Below are 18801 nucleotides of genomic sequence, written 5' to 3' on the forward strand. Positions count from 1 at the left end.
TGCATAGAATTGTATACTTTGGAGTTGTTTAAGAATGGAACAAAAAGAATGGCTTTTTAAATATGGAGCTGTACAAAGGTTATTCCAAAATGTCTGAATCGTTAGTAGTCCTTTTATTCAATTTCATCTAAAATTCACTTGCATTTGAAATTATCTTGCCTGTTTTGTCTTAAAAATTAAAATTATTTTTCTTTTCTGTTCAGTGAGCAGATTTATGAATGTTACCTTCCTATTTTAGATATCGATGAATGTGCCGATCCCATTAATTGCGTTAATGGTCTTTGTGTAAATACTCCCGGAAGGTATGAGTGTAATTGCCCTCCAGACTTCCAGCTGAATCCTACTGGAGTGGGTTGTGTGGGTAAGTAAAAGCTACCTGAAGTATTACTTTAGAAATCACAGCCAAGGTGACTGTTTTGATGCAAACAAGGGTAGAAAGATAGAAAAATTATACTTCTACATGCTGTGTATCCTGTTATATAGTTTTCTAGAGATGGAGTTCATTATTTTAACTGATTAATGGTGTTTCTATATTATTTCTATAAAATACACCTTTTTAAAATTTGTCAAAGCATATATTATCTGCATTTCCATTCTCCTGACAGTCAACAATTCTCATTTAAAGAACTGAATTTTTTAATCCTAGATGTATCTTGGGACTAATTTATGTGTTTAGCTTAAGTCTAAACTGGAATTAAAACTGGTTGGGGTATCCTTTTGTCTGGAAACAAAGAAAAAGACACATTTCACTGTTGTTCACGTAATTCTTTCCAGCTTACACAGACTTAACGTGAATTTTCATTACTTTTCCCCTTTGCTACGTGATACGGGACTGTGATGTGATTAGAGTATATACTGACAGTCTAGGGAAGTTTTGGGGAAGCGAGAGGGTGAGAGAGGGGCGAAGGTTCAGCCATAAGGGCGTGATCTTGGGAAAGCCTTCTAATTTTATATTTGGGAAGACTCATATTCTCCTGAACTGGTAGTTAGAACTCTCCATTTTCTAGATGTTTACAATAATACTACAGTGTGATGGCAAATAAATATTCTAAGGAAATGATTTCTAAAGAAATGCAGATTTCTTTCAGAACCAATTTTTATTGTTCATCTTTTCTATGTTTCTCCATTTTTTCCCTATGAATATTCTCTGTTGCTTCTCTGGATGCTAGGAGAAAAGTCCTGTTTGAGACCTTTAGATGTCCACAGTCTTGACCAATTTATTCTAAAACTTTAAGCTGGGACTTTTAAAGAATAAGTGAATTTATGTAATCTATTCCCATTGAATTGGCAACCTGTGTTTATGTCTCCCATGGTCTCTTCTGACAATTCCTGCCGTAATACTTTTCTTCTGCAGTTGCAGTCTGACTTAAGTTTTTAGCTTTGCCTCATCTGAAGATTCAGTGGAAACAATGAAATCCTGCCTTTTTAGCATCTCTTCTGCAGCGTATAGCCACTAAGACCCTCATTCTTTCCTACAACCAGATGCTGTGTATGATCAGCCCTGCAAGCCCTGAGTTATGACCAAAGAAAATAAGTGATCTCTGAAGAAGCATATGAGAACGAATTATCGTACTGCTAGCTGACTTGTGTGTCACTAAAAAACAGGAGTTTGAGTTGGCAATCTACTTTGTGACCAGTTGTCCCAATGACATTTTTGCCAGGGGTCCCATGTTTACTCAAGGAAGCCTCCACAGGGGAAGAGTACTCAAGGGTAAATCCCAAATGAGAGAGCAAGCCCTCCCTCTCTGAAGAAAAAATGCTGATAAGAAAGTGGTAGAAAGACTATTTGACCCTTCCTTATTTCTGTCCTGAGGAAATACTACAAGGGCTGTCCCTCTCTCTGGTACAAAGACTCTTTTCCCTTGCGTAAGAAGCATTGTTAGTTTCTCAATGACTGATTATACAGAAAAGAGACTCCTAATACTTATCCCCCCGAGTAAATGTGGGGTTTGGGTTTTTTTCACATTCAGTTGCAGGCAGTGGCAGAACTGGAATCCACTTATCTGTCAGTGGGAGGAGCTGCAAGCCTCAGGTGTACACTTTCCATCTCTCTACAGCCTGAGTCTATGACAGAGTGCAAAAAACATTCAGTGAACATTCAGCTTTTCTTTTTGACAGGGGCAAGCAAAGCTTCTGCTTCCCATGAAATAGCACAGTAAGATAATAGGAATAAAGACCTAATCCATGAACGAAATGACACTTTAGTGCCCGATTTTTAGAAGCCCTTGAAGAGATGGGGCACTGTGTGCAACTACAAATATACCAGTTACACTATTTTATATGATAATAAACATTGTTAGGTTTTGAACTTTTTTCTTTCACCAGCAGTTCTCATTTGTAATATTTCTAGGAGGTTAAATGATTTTGCATGTGAAGTGGAAACAGAGAGTGATGCCATTCCAATTAAACTATACTAGTTCTGGTTCTACATTTGGTATGCTTTGGGTATGTCTACTTTACTGACTTAAGCAGTCCAAAGAGGGAAGAACTGAAGTTCAATTGCTTGTGATCCTTTATAGTCTCAGGACTGCAATTCCAAATTGCAGCTTCACTTGCAATGATGTTTGTGTCACTGGCACATGGTAAAACATTACCCAATTTCCACTCTAAGCTTGTAGACAATTGGAAAAAAAATAAACCCACAGAGGCTAGTAGACCTCACCAAGAAAAAGGAAAGTTTCTTGCTTCTGGACTACACAAGTTGTGCTGAAAAATGTTCCAGAAACTTCCTGTCAAAGGACAGCAGCTTCTGGTTCTCTTCAATAGGACTATCTCTTGCATGCTTGAGCAAAAATAAGGCGGAGGAATGTAAATTCCAGTTCCTTTCAGAAGAAACAGAAATATTATCCTTGGCAAAGAGGAACATGGTGCTGTGTCAAGACAGTTCATGTGAGGGGTAAACCAAAACCTAAAACCCTTGATGGACTCGATATCGATATTCTGCTAGAGAATTCCAGGCCTTCGTTCCAAGGTCTGTCGTCTCCTATTGTTCTTAATGGGACTGAGGTCTTGGGCTGGAGCTGTCTTCTAAAATGGTCATTGTTTTTCACTTTTCCCAAGAAGAATGAAGCCAAATGTCTTCTTGGCTTCTCTTAAAAGGCAGATGTCTTGCGCTGTCATGAATAGAGAGAAGCATTCAGTTCCTCTGAGAACAGGAGGAGATAGGTATTCTCAGAATAACCACGTTTGGCTTCTTTCAGCTCAAGTCCACAATGAGAACAGGCTGTGCCCTTTTAAAAAGGCAGTTCATTTTACTCTCTTCTAACGTCGTCTGAAAAAAAAACCAAAAAGGACTTCCACTCTAACATACTACATACATCAACTACCTGAAAGGAGGCTGTAGAGAAGTGGGGGTTGGTCTCTTCTCCCAAGTAAGAAGTGATAGGACAACAGGAAATGGCCTCAAGTTGCGCCAGGGGAGGTTTAGACTGGATATTAGAAAAAACATTTACACTGAAAGGGTTATCAAGCATTGGAACAGGCTGCCCAGGGAACTGGTGGAATTGTCATACCTGGAGGTATTTAAAAGACACGTAAATGTAGTGCTTAGTGACATGGTTTAGTGATGTTTTTTGTCCATGTTACGTTGATGATTGTACTCTATGATCTGAAAGGTCCCTTCCAATCTAGACAATTCTATGATTCTATGATCAGTGATCTCAGGTAAATCTTGCCTCTAGGGAGATTAAGATATCCTGCTTGAAGTTTTTTTTTTCTTTCCTTCAGATGCTCAGAGGTAGAGAATACATATGCCTCTGCCATGCAATTCTTAACTGAGTATTTTAGCTTTACAAGTGTGCATTTCTGGCGAGATACTGAAATCTGTTGTAGAATACGTGGGGCACAGGAACACCCTTCTTTTTCACAATCTCTGCTACAGTATGCTCTTAAAACTGCAGAAATATTCACCCAAACTTGTCTAATTATGCTTAAATTTGAATAAATTTCAATCCTTTGGAAATCTTGAAGGTTTTATCTTGGTTGATTTTAAGACCCTTTAAAAAAAATACTCAGTCTGAAAATTAATGCGAAGTTGTGGTTTTGTATTATACATATTTAACTAACTTGAGGATCTTGAGAATAAGTAATTCCAAACAATTCGAAAGTTGCCTTCAGGTTTTTTCCTAAATATGTTTCAAACTTCAAGATAATTTAAAAACCCGTGTCATATAGAATCATAGAATCATAGAATCATAGAATCATAGGGTTGGAAGGGACCTCTGGAGATCATCTAGTCCAACCCCCCTGCCAGAGCAGGGTCACCTAGAGCAGGTTACACAGGAACACGTCCAGGTGGGTTTTGAATGTCTCCAGAGATGGAGACTCCACCACCTCTCTGGGCAGCCTGTTCCAGTGCTCTGCCACCCTCAGGGTAAAGAAGTTCCTCCTCATGTTTAGGTGGAACTTCCTATGTTCCAGTTTGTGCCCATTGCCTCTTGTCCTGTCCCCGGGCACCACTGAAAAGAGCCTCGCCCCATCGTCCTGACACCCACCCTTTAAGTATTTATAAGCGTTGATAAGGTCACCCCTCAGACGTCTTTTTTCCAGACTGAAGAGACCCAAATCCCTCAGCCTTTCCTCATAAGAGAGGTGTTCCAGTCCCCTAATCATCCTCGTAGCCCTCCGCTGCACCCTTTCCAGCAGTTCCCTGTCCCTCTTGAACCGGGGAGCCCAGAACTGGACACAGTACTCCAGGTGCGGTCTCACCAAGGCAGAGTAGAGGGGGAGGATGACCTCCCTTGACCTGCTGGCCACGCTCCTCTTGATGCACCCCAGGATGCCATTGGCCTTCTTGGCCACAAGGGCACATTGCTGACTCATGGTCATCCTGTTGTCCACCAGGACTCCCAGGTCTCTTTCCACAGAGCTGCTCTCCAGCAGGTCAGCACCCAACCTGTACTGGTGCATGGGGTTGTTCCTCCCCAGGTGCAGCACCCTACACTTGCCCTTGTTGAACTTCATAAGGTTTCTCTCTGCCCAGATCTCCAACCTGTCCAGGTCTCTCTGTATGGCGGCACAGCCTTCCGGTGTGTCAGCCACCCCACCCAGCTTGGTGTCATCAGCAAACTTGCTGAGGGTGCACTCTATCCCCTCATCCAGGTCATTGATGAATATGTTGAACAGGACTGGACCCAGTACTGACCCCTGGGGAACACCACTCGTCACTGGTCTCCAACTAGACTCTGTGCCCCTAATCACAACCCTCTGAGCTCTATCTTTCAACCAGTTTTCTATCCACCCCACTGTCCATTCATCTAACCCACACTTCCTAAGCTTCCCTATGAGGATGCTGTGGGAGACCGTGTCAAACGCCTTGCTTAAGTCAAGGTAGACCACATCTACCGCCCTCCCCTCATCTATCCATCTAGTCATGCCATCGTAGAAGGCTATCAGGTTAGTCAGACATGATTTCCCCCTGGTGAATCCATGCTGAGTACTTCTGATAGCTTTCCTTTCCTCCACGCGCCTTGAGATGACACCCAGAACGAGCTGTTCCATCATCTTTCCAGGGATGGAGGTGAGGCTGACCGGCCTGTAGTTCCCCGGCTCCTCCTTCTTGCCTTTCTTGAAGACTGGAGTGACATTGGCTTTCCTCCAGTCCGCAGGCACCTCGCCTGTTCTCCAGGACTTTTCAAAGATGATGAAAAGTCAATATCAAAATGATATCAAGACATTTGTTAGACTCTGGAAATTCTGAAAGTATGAACTACCCCCATTTATCATCATGCATTCATTTTACTCTGTGTCAATTGCTAATGCTATAGCATCTGGCCCTTGCTGCAAGCAGTAAATTAAAAACATGGTATTTCTTCGTAAAATATGCATTTGTGAAATCATTCAAAAATTCATTTATAAGTTTCTTAGTCATACCATTAACAGAAATAGTAAAAAATACAAAAAGATACTGCAGCCTTTATACCATGGATTTATAAAGAAATTTTGAGTGGGTTTCTGTGCTTCTTTAGAGGCAACCTTTGATAGGAAATTAATTCATAGAAATGATCTTTAGATTCTTAGATTCCTTGCTCATTCTACTGATCCCAGCAGTTGTCTAAACCATTAAGTTACAGTTTGAGTGAACTAATAAGCCATTTTTCCTCAAACCTACTGCACATTTAGATCATTTGTTTCAATATTAATGATTTTGGGGAAATCTGTACGACTTCATACTGTGATTCCCCAGAAAAATATGCAAATTCTTCTAATTCCAAAAGAAAAAGTCATACTCTAGTCACAATCGGAATATGAAGACGAAATACTAACAGCAAACTGCAGCAAGGTTTCTGATATTTTCTGGAGTGAAAGACTGGCGTAGTGCATGTGCTACATTAGAGTATGGTGTGACTTTGGAAGGCATGAAACATTTTAAACTCGTCTCTGGGTACTTAGGAAGCTGAAGCTACCCATTTTCCCTGCTGTCTCTCTCAACATCAGTACTGTCAGTTTACATGAGTGTTTTGAGCTTGGTAATGACTTCAGAAGCACAATGTTATCTGAATTCCTGCTTCTAGATATGAAATGTTAGAATGAATGCCTGCTGTTCCTTTGTTTGAATCATTGTGTGCAGCTGTAACCGTGTGTGCTTTATATGTAGATAATCGTGTTGGCAATTGCTACCTGAAGTATGGACCACGAGGAGATGGGAGCCTCTCCTGCAACACTGAAATTGGGGTTGGAGTCAGTCGTTCCTCCTGCTGCTGCTCCTTGGGAAAGGCTTGGGGAAATCCCTGTGAGACGTGTCCCCCTGTAAACAGCAGTAAGGAAATTATCTCTTATTCTCCCCTTGCCCTCTTATTATAGAAGATGCTAACAAGGGATGGAAAAAGTATTTGAAATATTTTACGGTGTTACTATACATTTATTGTTTAAGAAACTGATTTTCTTCATGAGGCAGTGTTCTGGCACAGGAAGAAAATCTCCCTGCAACTGTCAGAGGGGTGATGCAGAGTTGCAGACCTAAGTATCAGAAGACCTGACCTTTAGTCTTCTAAGTCAGTGCCTACTCTCACAACAACACATCAGTGGTAACTTTAGAAGCCACTTCCCACTGGAGTAGGCCCATGTACTTTGAGTAGCTTGGGGCACTTTATTTTATTTTGCTTTTACTTTTCTCCTGTAATAAAAAAAAATAAGGTTGTTGTAGATATGCTTATGTGTCTTAAGAGTGAAATGGGTTGCATGCATCTGCTAGGAATTTTTACTCAGCAACTCCATGTTGATGGGAAAATAAAGAAATTAATAGTGCTTACAACTCAAATCATGTCTTTAATTTGGAGCTGCAGTAGTTCTCAAAGGAGAGTTGATAACTGTTGGGTAACTATTTCTAAATCCCTCTTGAGTACTTTCAGAACTCTTACTTGATGATACTTACCAGTTTTGTAGAGCTTTGAAGTTTTTTGAATGAATAATGCAACAGAAATGTCAAGCATGTTGTTCTTAACAGTCTCATAATACATGAATTCCAATTTTAACATGTATCTTTATTGACGGTATACTAACATTTCATATTAAAGAACTAGTCAAAGCACAAACTATGTGCCTTTATAACAGCATAGTATGGAGAAAACAATATTATGCCTGCCTTAAGAGTATCCGAGGTTATGGTAATGTTTTAAGCGGAACTCTTAATCTTACCTGGATTTTCTTCTAATCCAATAGCTTCATTTACTGTGAATAGGTCAAGAAGAGTAGAAAACCAATGAGTGTAGGGAAGAAGGCTCATTAAAAACATAAATGAAATTTTATGTTTCTGTTGTTACCATTTTATTCTTCATATGACTAGCATGCTCTTTCTTTTTGTACTTTAGCGGAATATAATACCCTCTGTCCAGGGGGAGAAGGATTCAGACCAAATCCTATCACTATTATTTTAGAAGGTGAGTTCATCATAAATGACTGTGGTGGCTGGTAACAAAAAACAGTGTCATCTTCGGAGAGATGTATACAGGAACTGTACTTGGCAGAAATCCTTACATTTAGTGCAAAGCAAAACCCTCTGCTCATATGTGTTGGACAACAACACGATGAAAAGGCATACTGTAAAAGAATATTGAAGTCCAGCTATGTTTCAGTAGGAAAATAAGCTGATGCATAGCTTTTTTGTGCTTCCTTCCTTGAGCTGGCCTTTGAAATTGGCCCATGAAGGCCAAGTCATTTATGAAAATTATAGCTTATCAGTGGAAGGTATAAATTTCAGGAAATATTCATTGGACAAAGAAACTCTGGTTCCAATGAGTGTGCAGGAATGGGAAATTAGATGCCAAATTCCTATAAACAGTAATGGAAGTTGAAGTCCGTGGCCTCATTGAGCTGAAATCTGTGCCTATTGATGAGCTATTTAAATGGAAGAGAGTGAGCATCTCATCCATGCTTTCATGAAGTGCAACTTAGAAGCAAAAAAAATAATAATCTATGTGACAGTTAAAAGCTACTAGTTGGTAAAAGTTCAGGGGAGTACTTAAAGGCTTTTGTTTCTTTTCATTCTGGAATTAAAATATGGTGGTTTTTTTCTCTGTTTTCAGACATTGATGAATGTCAGGAACTGCCAGGTCTCTGCCAAGGTGGAAATTGCATCAATACTTTTGGCAGCTTCCAGTGTGAATGTCCGAAAGGCTACTACCTCAGTGAAGAGACAAGAATCTGTGAAGGTTGAGTCCCTTGAAACCTCCTTCTCTGTCACAGCACAGTTATTATGAAAAATAGCCTTAAATCCATTAAGTGGATATGGTACCCACACCCTTACCTAAACCCTTCTCTAAAATCATTATCTTTGTCACCGGCGATATGATTAATATGAAACTTGAAATGCAACTCTTGAATATACTAATGTTTATTTTTACATGATAGATCTCAGCTATGTGTATTCAGTAAACTAAGGTGGCTGTTCATGATTTCTGGCTTCTCTCTTCAACACCTTGTATCTCCTGCTAGTTTCACTAGGCTCCCTGCATTTTAAGTGAGAAAAGGTTTCCTCTTCACAGTGTTTCAGAGTAGCAGTTTAATTTAGGCAATATGTGAAGTAAAGTTAGTATTGGTCTTCCTTTTGTGTTTGAGATTTGTCTTAAATGTTAGAACCAAAAATTGTAAACAGACCCAAAAATGTAAAGAATTTTTCATGGTTTCTCCTAGTTTGGAGTGCTGTTAGTCAGCTTTCCCTTCTTCATTCACTTTGTGAGAAAAAAAAAAAAGAAAGTCTCCTTTCAAAACAGAGCTGGTGAATCCCGAGGCTTTGCTAAGCTTGGGTGAAGAAAACGGCCCAAACTAGTTTGAAATTAAAATTATATGGGCAAAAAGGGCTTACAACCGAAATACCTTAAATAAGAAGGTCGAAGGTTAGACCAGCAAGACTATGTGATTATTCAGCTTGCCTATTTCTAAATAGAGGACTTAAAAGGTCATTTCTTAGCGGAGTAGTGAACACATGAACAGAACTGAAAAGTGACAGTAACGTTCCTGTGAGAAGAGGGTGTGAATGTCTTTTGTGGAGCTGACGGGGCACAAGGTATTCCAGTTGCAGTGGTAAATTCAACAACGTTGAATTTATTTATGGTATTCTCTTGCACTTCACTGGCTGGACTTAATAGAGATTAAGGAAATTACTTTTCACCAGCTGTTACAATAGCTACCTAACCCAAATCTGAGCTGTACTTTCCCAGCTAGACTTTAAATGAAACATTTTTGTTTTCTTAGCATGGTTTATGGTGGTCGTATTTCTCAGAAACATTTGCTAGGACATGGTCCGCTTTTCTATTGTTAATTATAGTGTATTTTCTTGGTCTCTAGATATTGATGAGTGTGTTGCACATCCTGGTGTCTGTGGTCCTGGCACCTGCTATAATACCTTGGGGAACTACACCTGCATTTGCCCACCTGAATATATGCAAGTGAACGGAGGACATAACTGCATGGGTATGAAAAATGTCATCTTTACTAGAACTGTCTGACTATCAGGCTGTTTTGGGACCAAACTCCCTGCTTAAAATTTCCTTTTAGATGAGGCCATTTCTACAGCCTTATATTGCTTTTTTCTACCTTTAACTCCCAGACAGTTATGTCATGTAGTCAGGAAGAAGATCCCAGTGACAGATGTCCAGTGTTCAAGTGTTCTTATTCCTTAACAGAACTCAGAAATCTTTTTTATTTTCACTAATCATTTCCAAATGGTAGGTTTTACTATACAAATGGATGTGATGAGTTATCTCTAGTGTGTTTCTGATTTCTTGGGAGTTTTCCTTTTTCCCCTTTGTGTCTTTGAATGAAAACTGAAAATATGTTGAATTTCAGGTAAGTCTAAAACAAAGACTGTAGATTACTTCAAACCTTAACTTATTTTTAAATGCACCCATGCATATGCTTGCGTTGGGTTGCATTCAGAAGCCAGAGTTAATGAACCACTGTCTAGGTTGGTGGGGGGTTGATACTTACTTAAGTTAGTTGTTGGTTACTTCATCAAGTGATTTGTTTCTCACATCTAGACATGAGGAAAAGCTTTTGCTACAGAAGCTATAATGGAACCTCCTGTGAGAATGAACTGCCCTTCAATGTGACCAAAAGGATGTGTTGCTGCACATACAATGTTGGGAAAGCCTGGAACAAACCTTGTGAACCATGTCCAACTCCAGGAACGGGTAACGTCTACTCTGATCATCACATTTTGTTACTTTCTTTTTCTCATCTGCTCCTTTGACCTGTTAGCTAAAGTTAACATTGCAGCCCCAAAAAAACTTTGTTGTACTCCCAAAGCAGAGTGACAAAACCCTGCCATTCTGTCACTGGCTGGATTAAGTCTTGGTGTGCTAAACAAGTATAGGTATTTCTTCCATATTTTTAAATGGAGGAAGTATCACTCCATATTGAGTGGAAAGATACAGCTTGAATAGTTTGAAGGCACCAATCATTTCTCCTAGATGAAAAAAAAAAAAAAAAAAAAAAACAGGAAGAACATGCATAATTTCCCTTCTCAGCTGCCCCTGAAGGCAAGGGCAAAGGAACAGACTACTGTCAAGTGTCACTGAGATGAACAAAGAGGCCTGGAAAGTACAGATTGACTTTCCCATCTGCAGCAGGAGTATGTCAACCCTGTAGATTAAAAGGATGTTTGTAACAGAGGTATCCGTAGGTAGATCTAATTATTTAGATCATTTTTTTGTGGTGATGGGGCTCTATAAAATGAGTATACTGTGGTTGTTTTATTCTTTATTTCTAACAAATACCAAGGCTTTCAGTGGTCTTGTATGGACATATAATTACTTTCAATAATTTAGATTTATGTCAAAAATGTTTGTGTAGGTAAGACCTACCAGGGTGACACAGTAGACATAAACAAGTTTTCTGAATGCATGGTTACAGAACTCCCATCTCTAAAGCTGTCACTTTGAGGTTTCTGGAAAAGCAGTCATCGGGCAAAAATACTGGGGTTGAAGATACTGGCTGACAAGAGATGCCTGCTGCCTGGTCTACCTTCCAGGATAATTAGTTTAGGATAGTATGATTTAGTTACTGCATAGCTGGGGATACATTTATCCTGGTAGGATAAATGTATAATTTTTAATCTATCAAAAGAAAAAAGATGGGGTTCCACTACTGAGTGTATTGCCTTTCTAGATTTTTCACTTGTGTCTCACATCTGAGTGTGATCCTCTCAGTTGTTTCTACATTTTCTGTATTGAAGGTGATGAATTTGCAAAAAGCTTAATAAGCAAGTCATTGTAAACGTAAGTAAAAACTCCCTTGTATACGGGGAGGTGAAAATAATTAGTTACGGTTCTTTTTCAGTTAGTCTTGATGGAGTTCCTTGCCTGGAACAAAACACCCTTGAAAAGTCAACTAAGAAAAATCATTGGTGGAAGAATCATCAACTTGGAAACCTGATGGTAGCACCTGGCCTTCATTAAAAGATTCTTACATTTGTAAAAAGAGAAAAGGTGTCTAGATAAAACAAAAAAACTCAGATGCCTGTTTAGTACAAACACATTTTGTTGTTTAATTGACTTTGCCCCAAGTTTACTTCCACTAAACCCATACCTCTGGTACTGCATCATTTATGATGTTAGTGTAAAGAATGTATTACTTTACTTTAATTCCAAGTGGTTTATCCTGGTAACATAAGGGAAACAGCAGATAATTTAGGAAACACTTTCCCCCACAACCAGGAAAGAGGAGCAAAATTTGACTGAAGAGAAAAAACAGCCTCTTCCTTTTCTTTGTTAAGTAGGAGGAGGGAGAATGAAGGAATGTTCCTTGCAGTCAGGAATGGGAGATGGAAATAAGCTTGAGAGAGGAAATACATGTTTGCTATCACAGAGAGCTCATAAAATTCTTTCCCATAGTAATTTATCTCAGTGCCATAAAATTGTCATCATGATGACAACATGATGAGAAAAATACAGCAAAGTACTAGCAGGGAGTCATGCAATTAATATTCTTGGATGGAAGAAAGCATTTTCCTTTTAAATTGGTAAGACTGAATTTCTCAAAAACTTTGTAGCTTTTAAAGATTTAAGACAACTCCACTTAGTCTGCAAGCAGTTATGGGGTTAAAATATTTCCTGAAATATTTCAGTATTGCTTTGTTAGCTCTTCTAACTGCCTTTACTGTATTTGGAGATATGGTTGAACCTTTTTCACCATGAAAAGAGATTGTTTGAGGGATCAAACACAAATTCCAAGTGTAAATGCTTGAATAGCAGCACTTATGTGGTATAATCAGTTGTTCTGAGATCTGGGTGGGGGCTACACATCACAGACAGGGGTTATGATACACTGACCTTAACCAGTTTGCTAGACTGAGCCCAGTAGCTCATTAAGAGCATTATTCTGCTCTGATGAGAATCATATTGTTCCTCTAAATGAACTTCACATGCCAATGCATTTGCATTTTTTTCTTTGTGAACAGAGCTCTTTCTTCCTTTTCATATATTTATGCTTAACAATCAGTCTCTGTTTGATGAGTTTAGATAGTAAAGACTGTATTCTACAGATCGTAAGGATTACCATACAGACTTTAATCAGCTATAATCATTCTTGTTTGGTTGTTTTTTCACCCAAAGTGTAAAAACCTACTTCACTACTAAGAGGTAACCAAGTGTTTACAGAAGTCTTTCATGGTTTGATCATTTCAGGAATGCTTGACCTCAGAGAGGGGTTTTTTTCTGTTATGTAATAGACCTTTTTGTCCTAAAAATTAATATAGTGATAAGTATATAGGGTTTCAAAATATTTTTTAAATCATTGATGCAAAGTCAATTTCTGGCGTGTTCGTGTATGGTTAATTTGGCACTGTGTATAAATGCATTATCCTACAGTCCTTACCTAATTATATGCTCTTTTTCTACACAGTACAAACTGAAAAAAATGTGGAAAAAACTATTAAATGGAATGCATGGAACACGTAGATAGCATAACACAGAATGATAGAAGGCCTCCAACCCTCAGAGCCTCTTCTTCATCCTCTCAGACCTGAAGTGTTAGGCGTTATCACAGGAGGAGGTTATCTTTGCCCATGGAGACAGGGTAGTGAGCAGAAGGCCCCCTTTTTATCTAGTACATGTGTTTCACAGGTCTACTGATAGCAGTAAAAAGCATAAAGCTCCTTGCAGAAAAGAACTGTTTTCTAACCCTCAAATCTTATACATGTTAACATAAAAGAGCAGAAGATTGCTGAATGGTAAAACACTCTGGCAGGGAACTATATGGCCCAGTATCCTGTACTGCAAGAATAACCTCAGTAGGCATTACGCAGTCATTAAACAATAGGACAGAAGAGAGGCAAAAATGCTGAAGTTCAGGTATAGTGGATCCTGCTTGGCTTATACAGGAAATAAAGAATGTTTGAATGTGAGAAAAATATTTTGCCAAATCTCATTCTGAGCAGTGATCAACTACATTTGCTGAAGTTATAATAAATAAGAATGTTCAGTGTAAAGGAGACAAGAATTATGTCTCCCTTACATTATAAGTTACTGAAGTTTATAATATAAGCTTCTGAAAATTATAAGCTACTGAAGACAGCTGCCATTAAGATGTAGACAGCCAAGAAACTCAGACTACAGCAAGTAGAGAAATAAATTATTACCACTCTAGATTTAGGATCATTACTCAGAGGAAAACAGAAGGGTCTCCTTTCTCTTTTTTTGGTGCTAGAAGAGATGCCTAATAATTTGTCTGCATTTCAGGTTTAGAGGTGACTTCATATGCCTCCTCTTGTGGGATAGACAATAGGCTTCCTATAGGTCCTCAGCTGCATGAACAGTGGACCAAGCACTTAAGTCTTCAGATATTACACTTCCAGAACCTCTTGGAATTTTATGTCAGTGGGACATTTTTGTAAATTTTATCCATGTTCTTTAGAAGGTTATTTTACCTTGGTTTAATGCCCTGCATATATAAATATCTACTGCATGCTTTGGAATTTTTCCTTAACAATCGTTTGGAAACTTAATATTGAAAGATACTTACTATTTTTCTGGAGAATTTGAATGCTGATATGATCTAAAAAGATGCTGAGTAGCAGCTGCATGTTTATCGTTTGCAAAAACACACTTAAAGTAAACCATTCATTCAAATTGGTTGGGTCTTCACATTGGAATTACTTTGCTCCCCTCAAACAAGTGGGCTTTCAGCACACAATTCTACTGGTAGCCAGTATTTTACAAGTTTGATATAGTTATAGCTGTAGGCCTGACATTTTTCATATTTTTCCCTAGATCAAAATTTATCAATGTACTGTAAATATGTAGTACATTTTTTTCTGGAAAGCACTGTTTTACCAGAAAAATCTCATGCCAGCATAGATGCTTTACAAGAAATATACGTTGCAAATCTACTCAATTTTATACACCTTGCCTGGAAAACCATGTGTTTATTGATTTTATGTTTTATACTGTGCATTTCCCACCCTCAATATGCTCTGGACAAGAGGCTATAAAAAGAGCATACTAAAACAATGCTCTTTTTGGGAGCATCTTTTTCGAAAGCGGAGTGACCATTCTGCTCAACAGTTTAGTGGAACTAAGCTGCAGTAATCTCTGCAGAAAAGAACGGAGATAGTATCAAAGAAGGCTAGGTACTGGTAAGTTACATTTATTTCTCCTCTCTGAAACTGTTGCTGCAGATTCTCCCTACACATTTCTAGAAAGCAGGACTAAACCTTAAAGGTAAGTTAAGGAGTTCTATTTAAAACAAAAACTGAAGTGCCACATTCTCAAACCAGACATTTACTCATGTGCAAAAGTCTCCAAAGATTTGAGAAGAGAGAGGTATGAATTAGTGTTTCAATTTACATTCATTTATTGTCAATCTGAATTTTCAATACAGTTTGTACAGGTGATGGCTCTTCTACAAGCCAAAAGTAGATTTGGCTTGTATCAGCTCTTGAAAAGCTGAGATGCCTACAAGTAATTCTTGGAAGATTTATAAATGTTCACTAAAAATGCATTGTTCTCTGTTTTACTCTAGCTGAATTCAAGAACATATGCGGGAATATTCCTGGCTTCACTTTTGACATTCATACTGGAAAAGCTGTTGGTAAGTTTCACGAAACTTACTTTAACCAAAAATTGGTTTGTGTAAGTTCATTGCAGCTGCACAGTGGTACCAAAATGAACATTTCATGTAGTAAAACTCTGATTTCATTGTGAAGTTACAATGGTGACATAAATTGTGAGACTGATTTTTGTGTAAAATACTTCTGATTTATATTTTTTTATTTCTACATTTTTTTATGATCTTTTGCTCACCCTCCATCTTAGTTCATGGATTTAAAAAGTGGGGTTTGGCTTAAAAATTGTTGTGGGATTTATCTGCACATTTGTAACAGTTCTGCATCTTGTCTAATATTTAGTATTACTCTGTTTTGGTTCTTTCCATAGTTTATTTTCTCTCATAATGGGTGTATGTTTAAATTTATATCTTGTATACGATTTCTGTAGATTAAAACTAACCAACTCAGTTTTAAGCACAGTGAAGACGAGAATCCAAGCAGTACATAAAGTCATGAAGTACCGTACCTTGACTAGCTCATCTCACTTTCAGACATTGATGAATGTAAGGAAATCCCAGGCATCTGTGCGAATGGTGTTTGCATCAATCAGATTGGCAGCTTCCGCTGTGAATGCCCCACTGGATTCAGCTACAATGACCTGCTCTTGGTCTGTGAAGGTGATTTGAAATGACATTATTTTCTACTTAGCCCCCATAAGCATGCTTATCTTGAAGGGAAGGGGAACATTTATTTCACATATTTTTCAAAATCTAAGAGACAGACTGTGAGCTTTTTTGTAGGGCTCAGATCTATAAATCAGTTTGTGACGTGTTTGTCTTTAATACATATGCACATGCACGTATTAAAATTTGTAATAGTTTTGTGTCAAGCAATTAACTGACTCCAAAATAGGAAGTAAATGAAATTATTTTATTTTAGGGAGGAAATTTAATTCTTGTTCTTAAAACTTCTCAAAGAAAAGTCTCCTTGATTTTTTCCATCTTGTGTCTGTTCTTCTACAGGTTTATCGGTAGAGGTATTCATAGAAGCTAATAGTAAATTTTTATGTGTCCTAAGTCAATAGGATTTTTGTCATGGTATTCAAGGGTCTTGTGCTGACATGTGCCCCCTAAAAAGCCAACAAACTGTGCCACTTACTATCTCAGTTCAAAGGCAAAGAAGAACATTTTTTAATAGAAGAATTTCTTTAGGCAGACATTTAAAATTGCAGAGCCACCTCGATGTGTAGTAAGTTGGGTTCGTAGGATCCTCCTTCATCAAAAAGCATGTTATTGTTGAAACTGTATTGATTTTGCCTTTCATTTGCATTTACAGCACAGGAGGCTTAAGGTCAGAATATTCATGCTTTGTTGAGGACAAGAGATTTGTCTTGCACAAGACGGACAATACAGTCTAAGTTCTAGGCAGAAGTAACTATTTTGTGGTTTCTGATGCCTGAACCATGACTCTTGGTATTTCAGATATCGACGAGTGCAGCAATGGTGACAATCTCTGTCAGAGAAATGCAGACTGTATCAACAGTCCTGGTAGTTACCGCTGTGAATGTGCTGCTGGTTTTAAACTTTCACCCAATGGTGCTTGTGTTGGTAAGAAATCAGACGACTTTTCTTGTCTACTTGAATCTGTTTGTACCTAACCAATGGTATGTGCATGATTCTCTCAAACAGTAAAAGAATCATTTATTTTCTGTTACCTTGCGTATTCTGCTGGTTTATGTAACTTTATAGCCCTGTTTCTCTGTAGAAGGGAAGAAAAGACAGGGTACAATTTTTAAAGAACATTCTTGATGTATCAACCAAATCCTAACAGTAGTTTTGACCTCGAGGTGTATAGGCAAGAAGTTCCTATAAAGTGAAGTTTTGTTATGATTCAGGTTTAGTTATGGATAATTTTGTGTCTGGTTTTAATAATAATAACAGATTGTAAAAACATGTTTGTGTAAAATGAATGAATAATAAAAGTCAATAATGTGTACCATCTGTTTTATATTTTTGTTACAGATCGCAATGAATGTCTGGAAATTCCTAATGTTTGCAGTCATGGTTTATGTGTGGACATGCAAGGAAGTTACCAGTGCATATGTCACAATGGTTTTAAGGCATCCCAAGACCAGACGATGTGCATGGGTATGTAAAGAAAATGCTTTTGTGTGTGGTTTGTTTGGGTTTGTTATTTTTAAAAAGGGGGGAGATGAGTCTAAATTTTTGAGGAGATTATAATGATGTTAAAAGACTGATTCATATGTTTTGGGATTTTTGTGAAGAAAGCATGTGAAGTTGTCCTTGGAGTGGATTTATTAGTTTGAGGAAAAAAATCACAGTATTCTCAGAGATAGCTCCATTTTACTGAATAATATATTAACCCCATTTTTACAAAAATACATCATAGTGGCTTATTTAACAGAGAAGTTCATAGGAGGTATCACAGAGTGAAAGAGTGGAGATAAAAAGAAGACAGATTTTAGTGTTTTGTGATCATTTCTACAGGGATTTATAAACAAAAGGTGATGCATATGTAAATTAAGTTCACTTTGAGAAAAACAGCCAAAAAATGGTGTTTTTTTTTAAACAACGATCATCTAAAAACGATCATCTAAATGTCAGTTCTAAGCTATAGAGAAGATCAGGGTCTTCTATAATACAGATGTATTCCAATTTCGACTTTAAACAGACATTTAAAACCTATTCCCATTGTATTACATATTCATATACACCTTGAATCTTCTCATAATTGGACTAAATCACATTTGTCAAACCTGAGGAGCATACTTGGGAAAATTACTTTTGTTAACAATGCAAAATTTTGAGACCCTAGTTACTCAAAACAGTAACTTAAATAATTCTAAAACTTATTCTAAAATGTCATAGTATGAAATACAAATCTAGACAATGACAGGTTATGGAAATGATCCATATGAAAAAATATTTACCTTCCGTAAATAAAGAAAATGTTTCAGAAAGTCTGCAAGACCTATGAGAACAAGATCTAAATGCCTTCCAGATCCCCATGAAACTCCAGAAATTACTGAAAGACACAGCAGGAAACATTTTATTGCCTTTTAAAAATGGGTGTTTCCAAGAATTTGTAAGCAGTCTTTATAATTCTGGATGTAGTATTGACATAGAATATATGCATATGTAAATTGGCTTGTGAACAATGTCACAAAACTTCTTTATAGAGCATTTTCAACAGGTTTTCATGGGCTTAAGGGTAAAATATGCACATAAAATTTGAGATAGTTCCAGGGCTGTGATGCTCAATCCTTTGTACTAAATTCTGATCACTAGTCTACATAAAGA

At 37.8% G+C, this 18801-nt stretch overlaps 1 protein-coding gene across 2 annotated transcripts in view; it reads left to right on the forward strand.

The window, feature by feature from the left end:
• The window catches only part of FBN2 (fibrillin 2), a 174896-nt gene that overhangs the window by 131051 nt on the left and 25044 nt on the right, over positions 1-18801 (forward strand). For both annotated transcript variants that reach the window (XM_063319662.1, XM_063319663.1), the window contains exons 36-45: positions 239-361; positions 6596-6757; positions 7809-7877; positions 8523-8648; positions 9784-9909; positions 10476-10628; positions 15457-15525; positions 16033-16158; positions 16963-17088; positions 17503-17628. In XM_063319662.1, coding sequence (XP_063175732.1) covers positions 239-361; positions 6596-6757; positions 7809-7877; positions 8523-8648; positions 9784-9909; positions 10476-10628; positions 15457-15525; positions 16033-16158; positions 16963-17088; positions 17503-17628 — 1206 coding nt within the window. The remainder of the gene's footprint in view (positions 1-238; positions 362-6595; positions 6758-7808; positions 7878-8522; positions 8649-9783; positions 9910-10475; positions 10629-15456; positions 15526-16032; positions 16159-16962; positions 17089-17502; positions 17629-18801) is intronic.

Source organism: Chroicocephalus ridibundus, chromosome Z, assembly GCF_963924245.1.
Source record: "Chroicocephalus ridibundus chromosome Z, bChrRid1.1, whole genome shotgun sequence".
Lineage (NCBI taxonomy): Eukaryota > Metazoa > Chordata > Aves > Charadriiformes > Laridae > Chroicocephalus > Chroicocephalus ridibundus.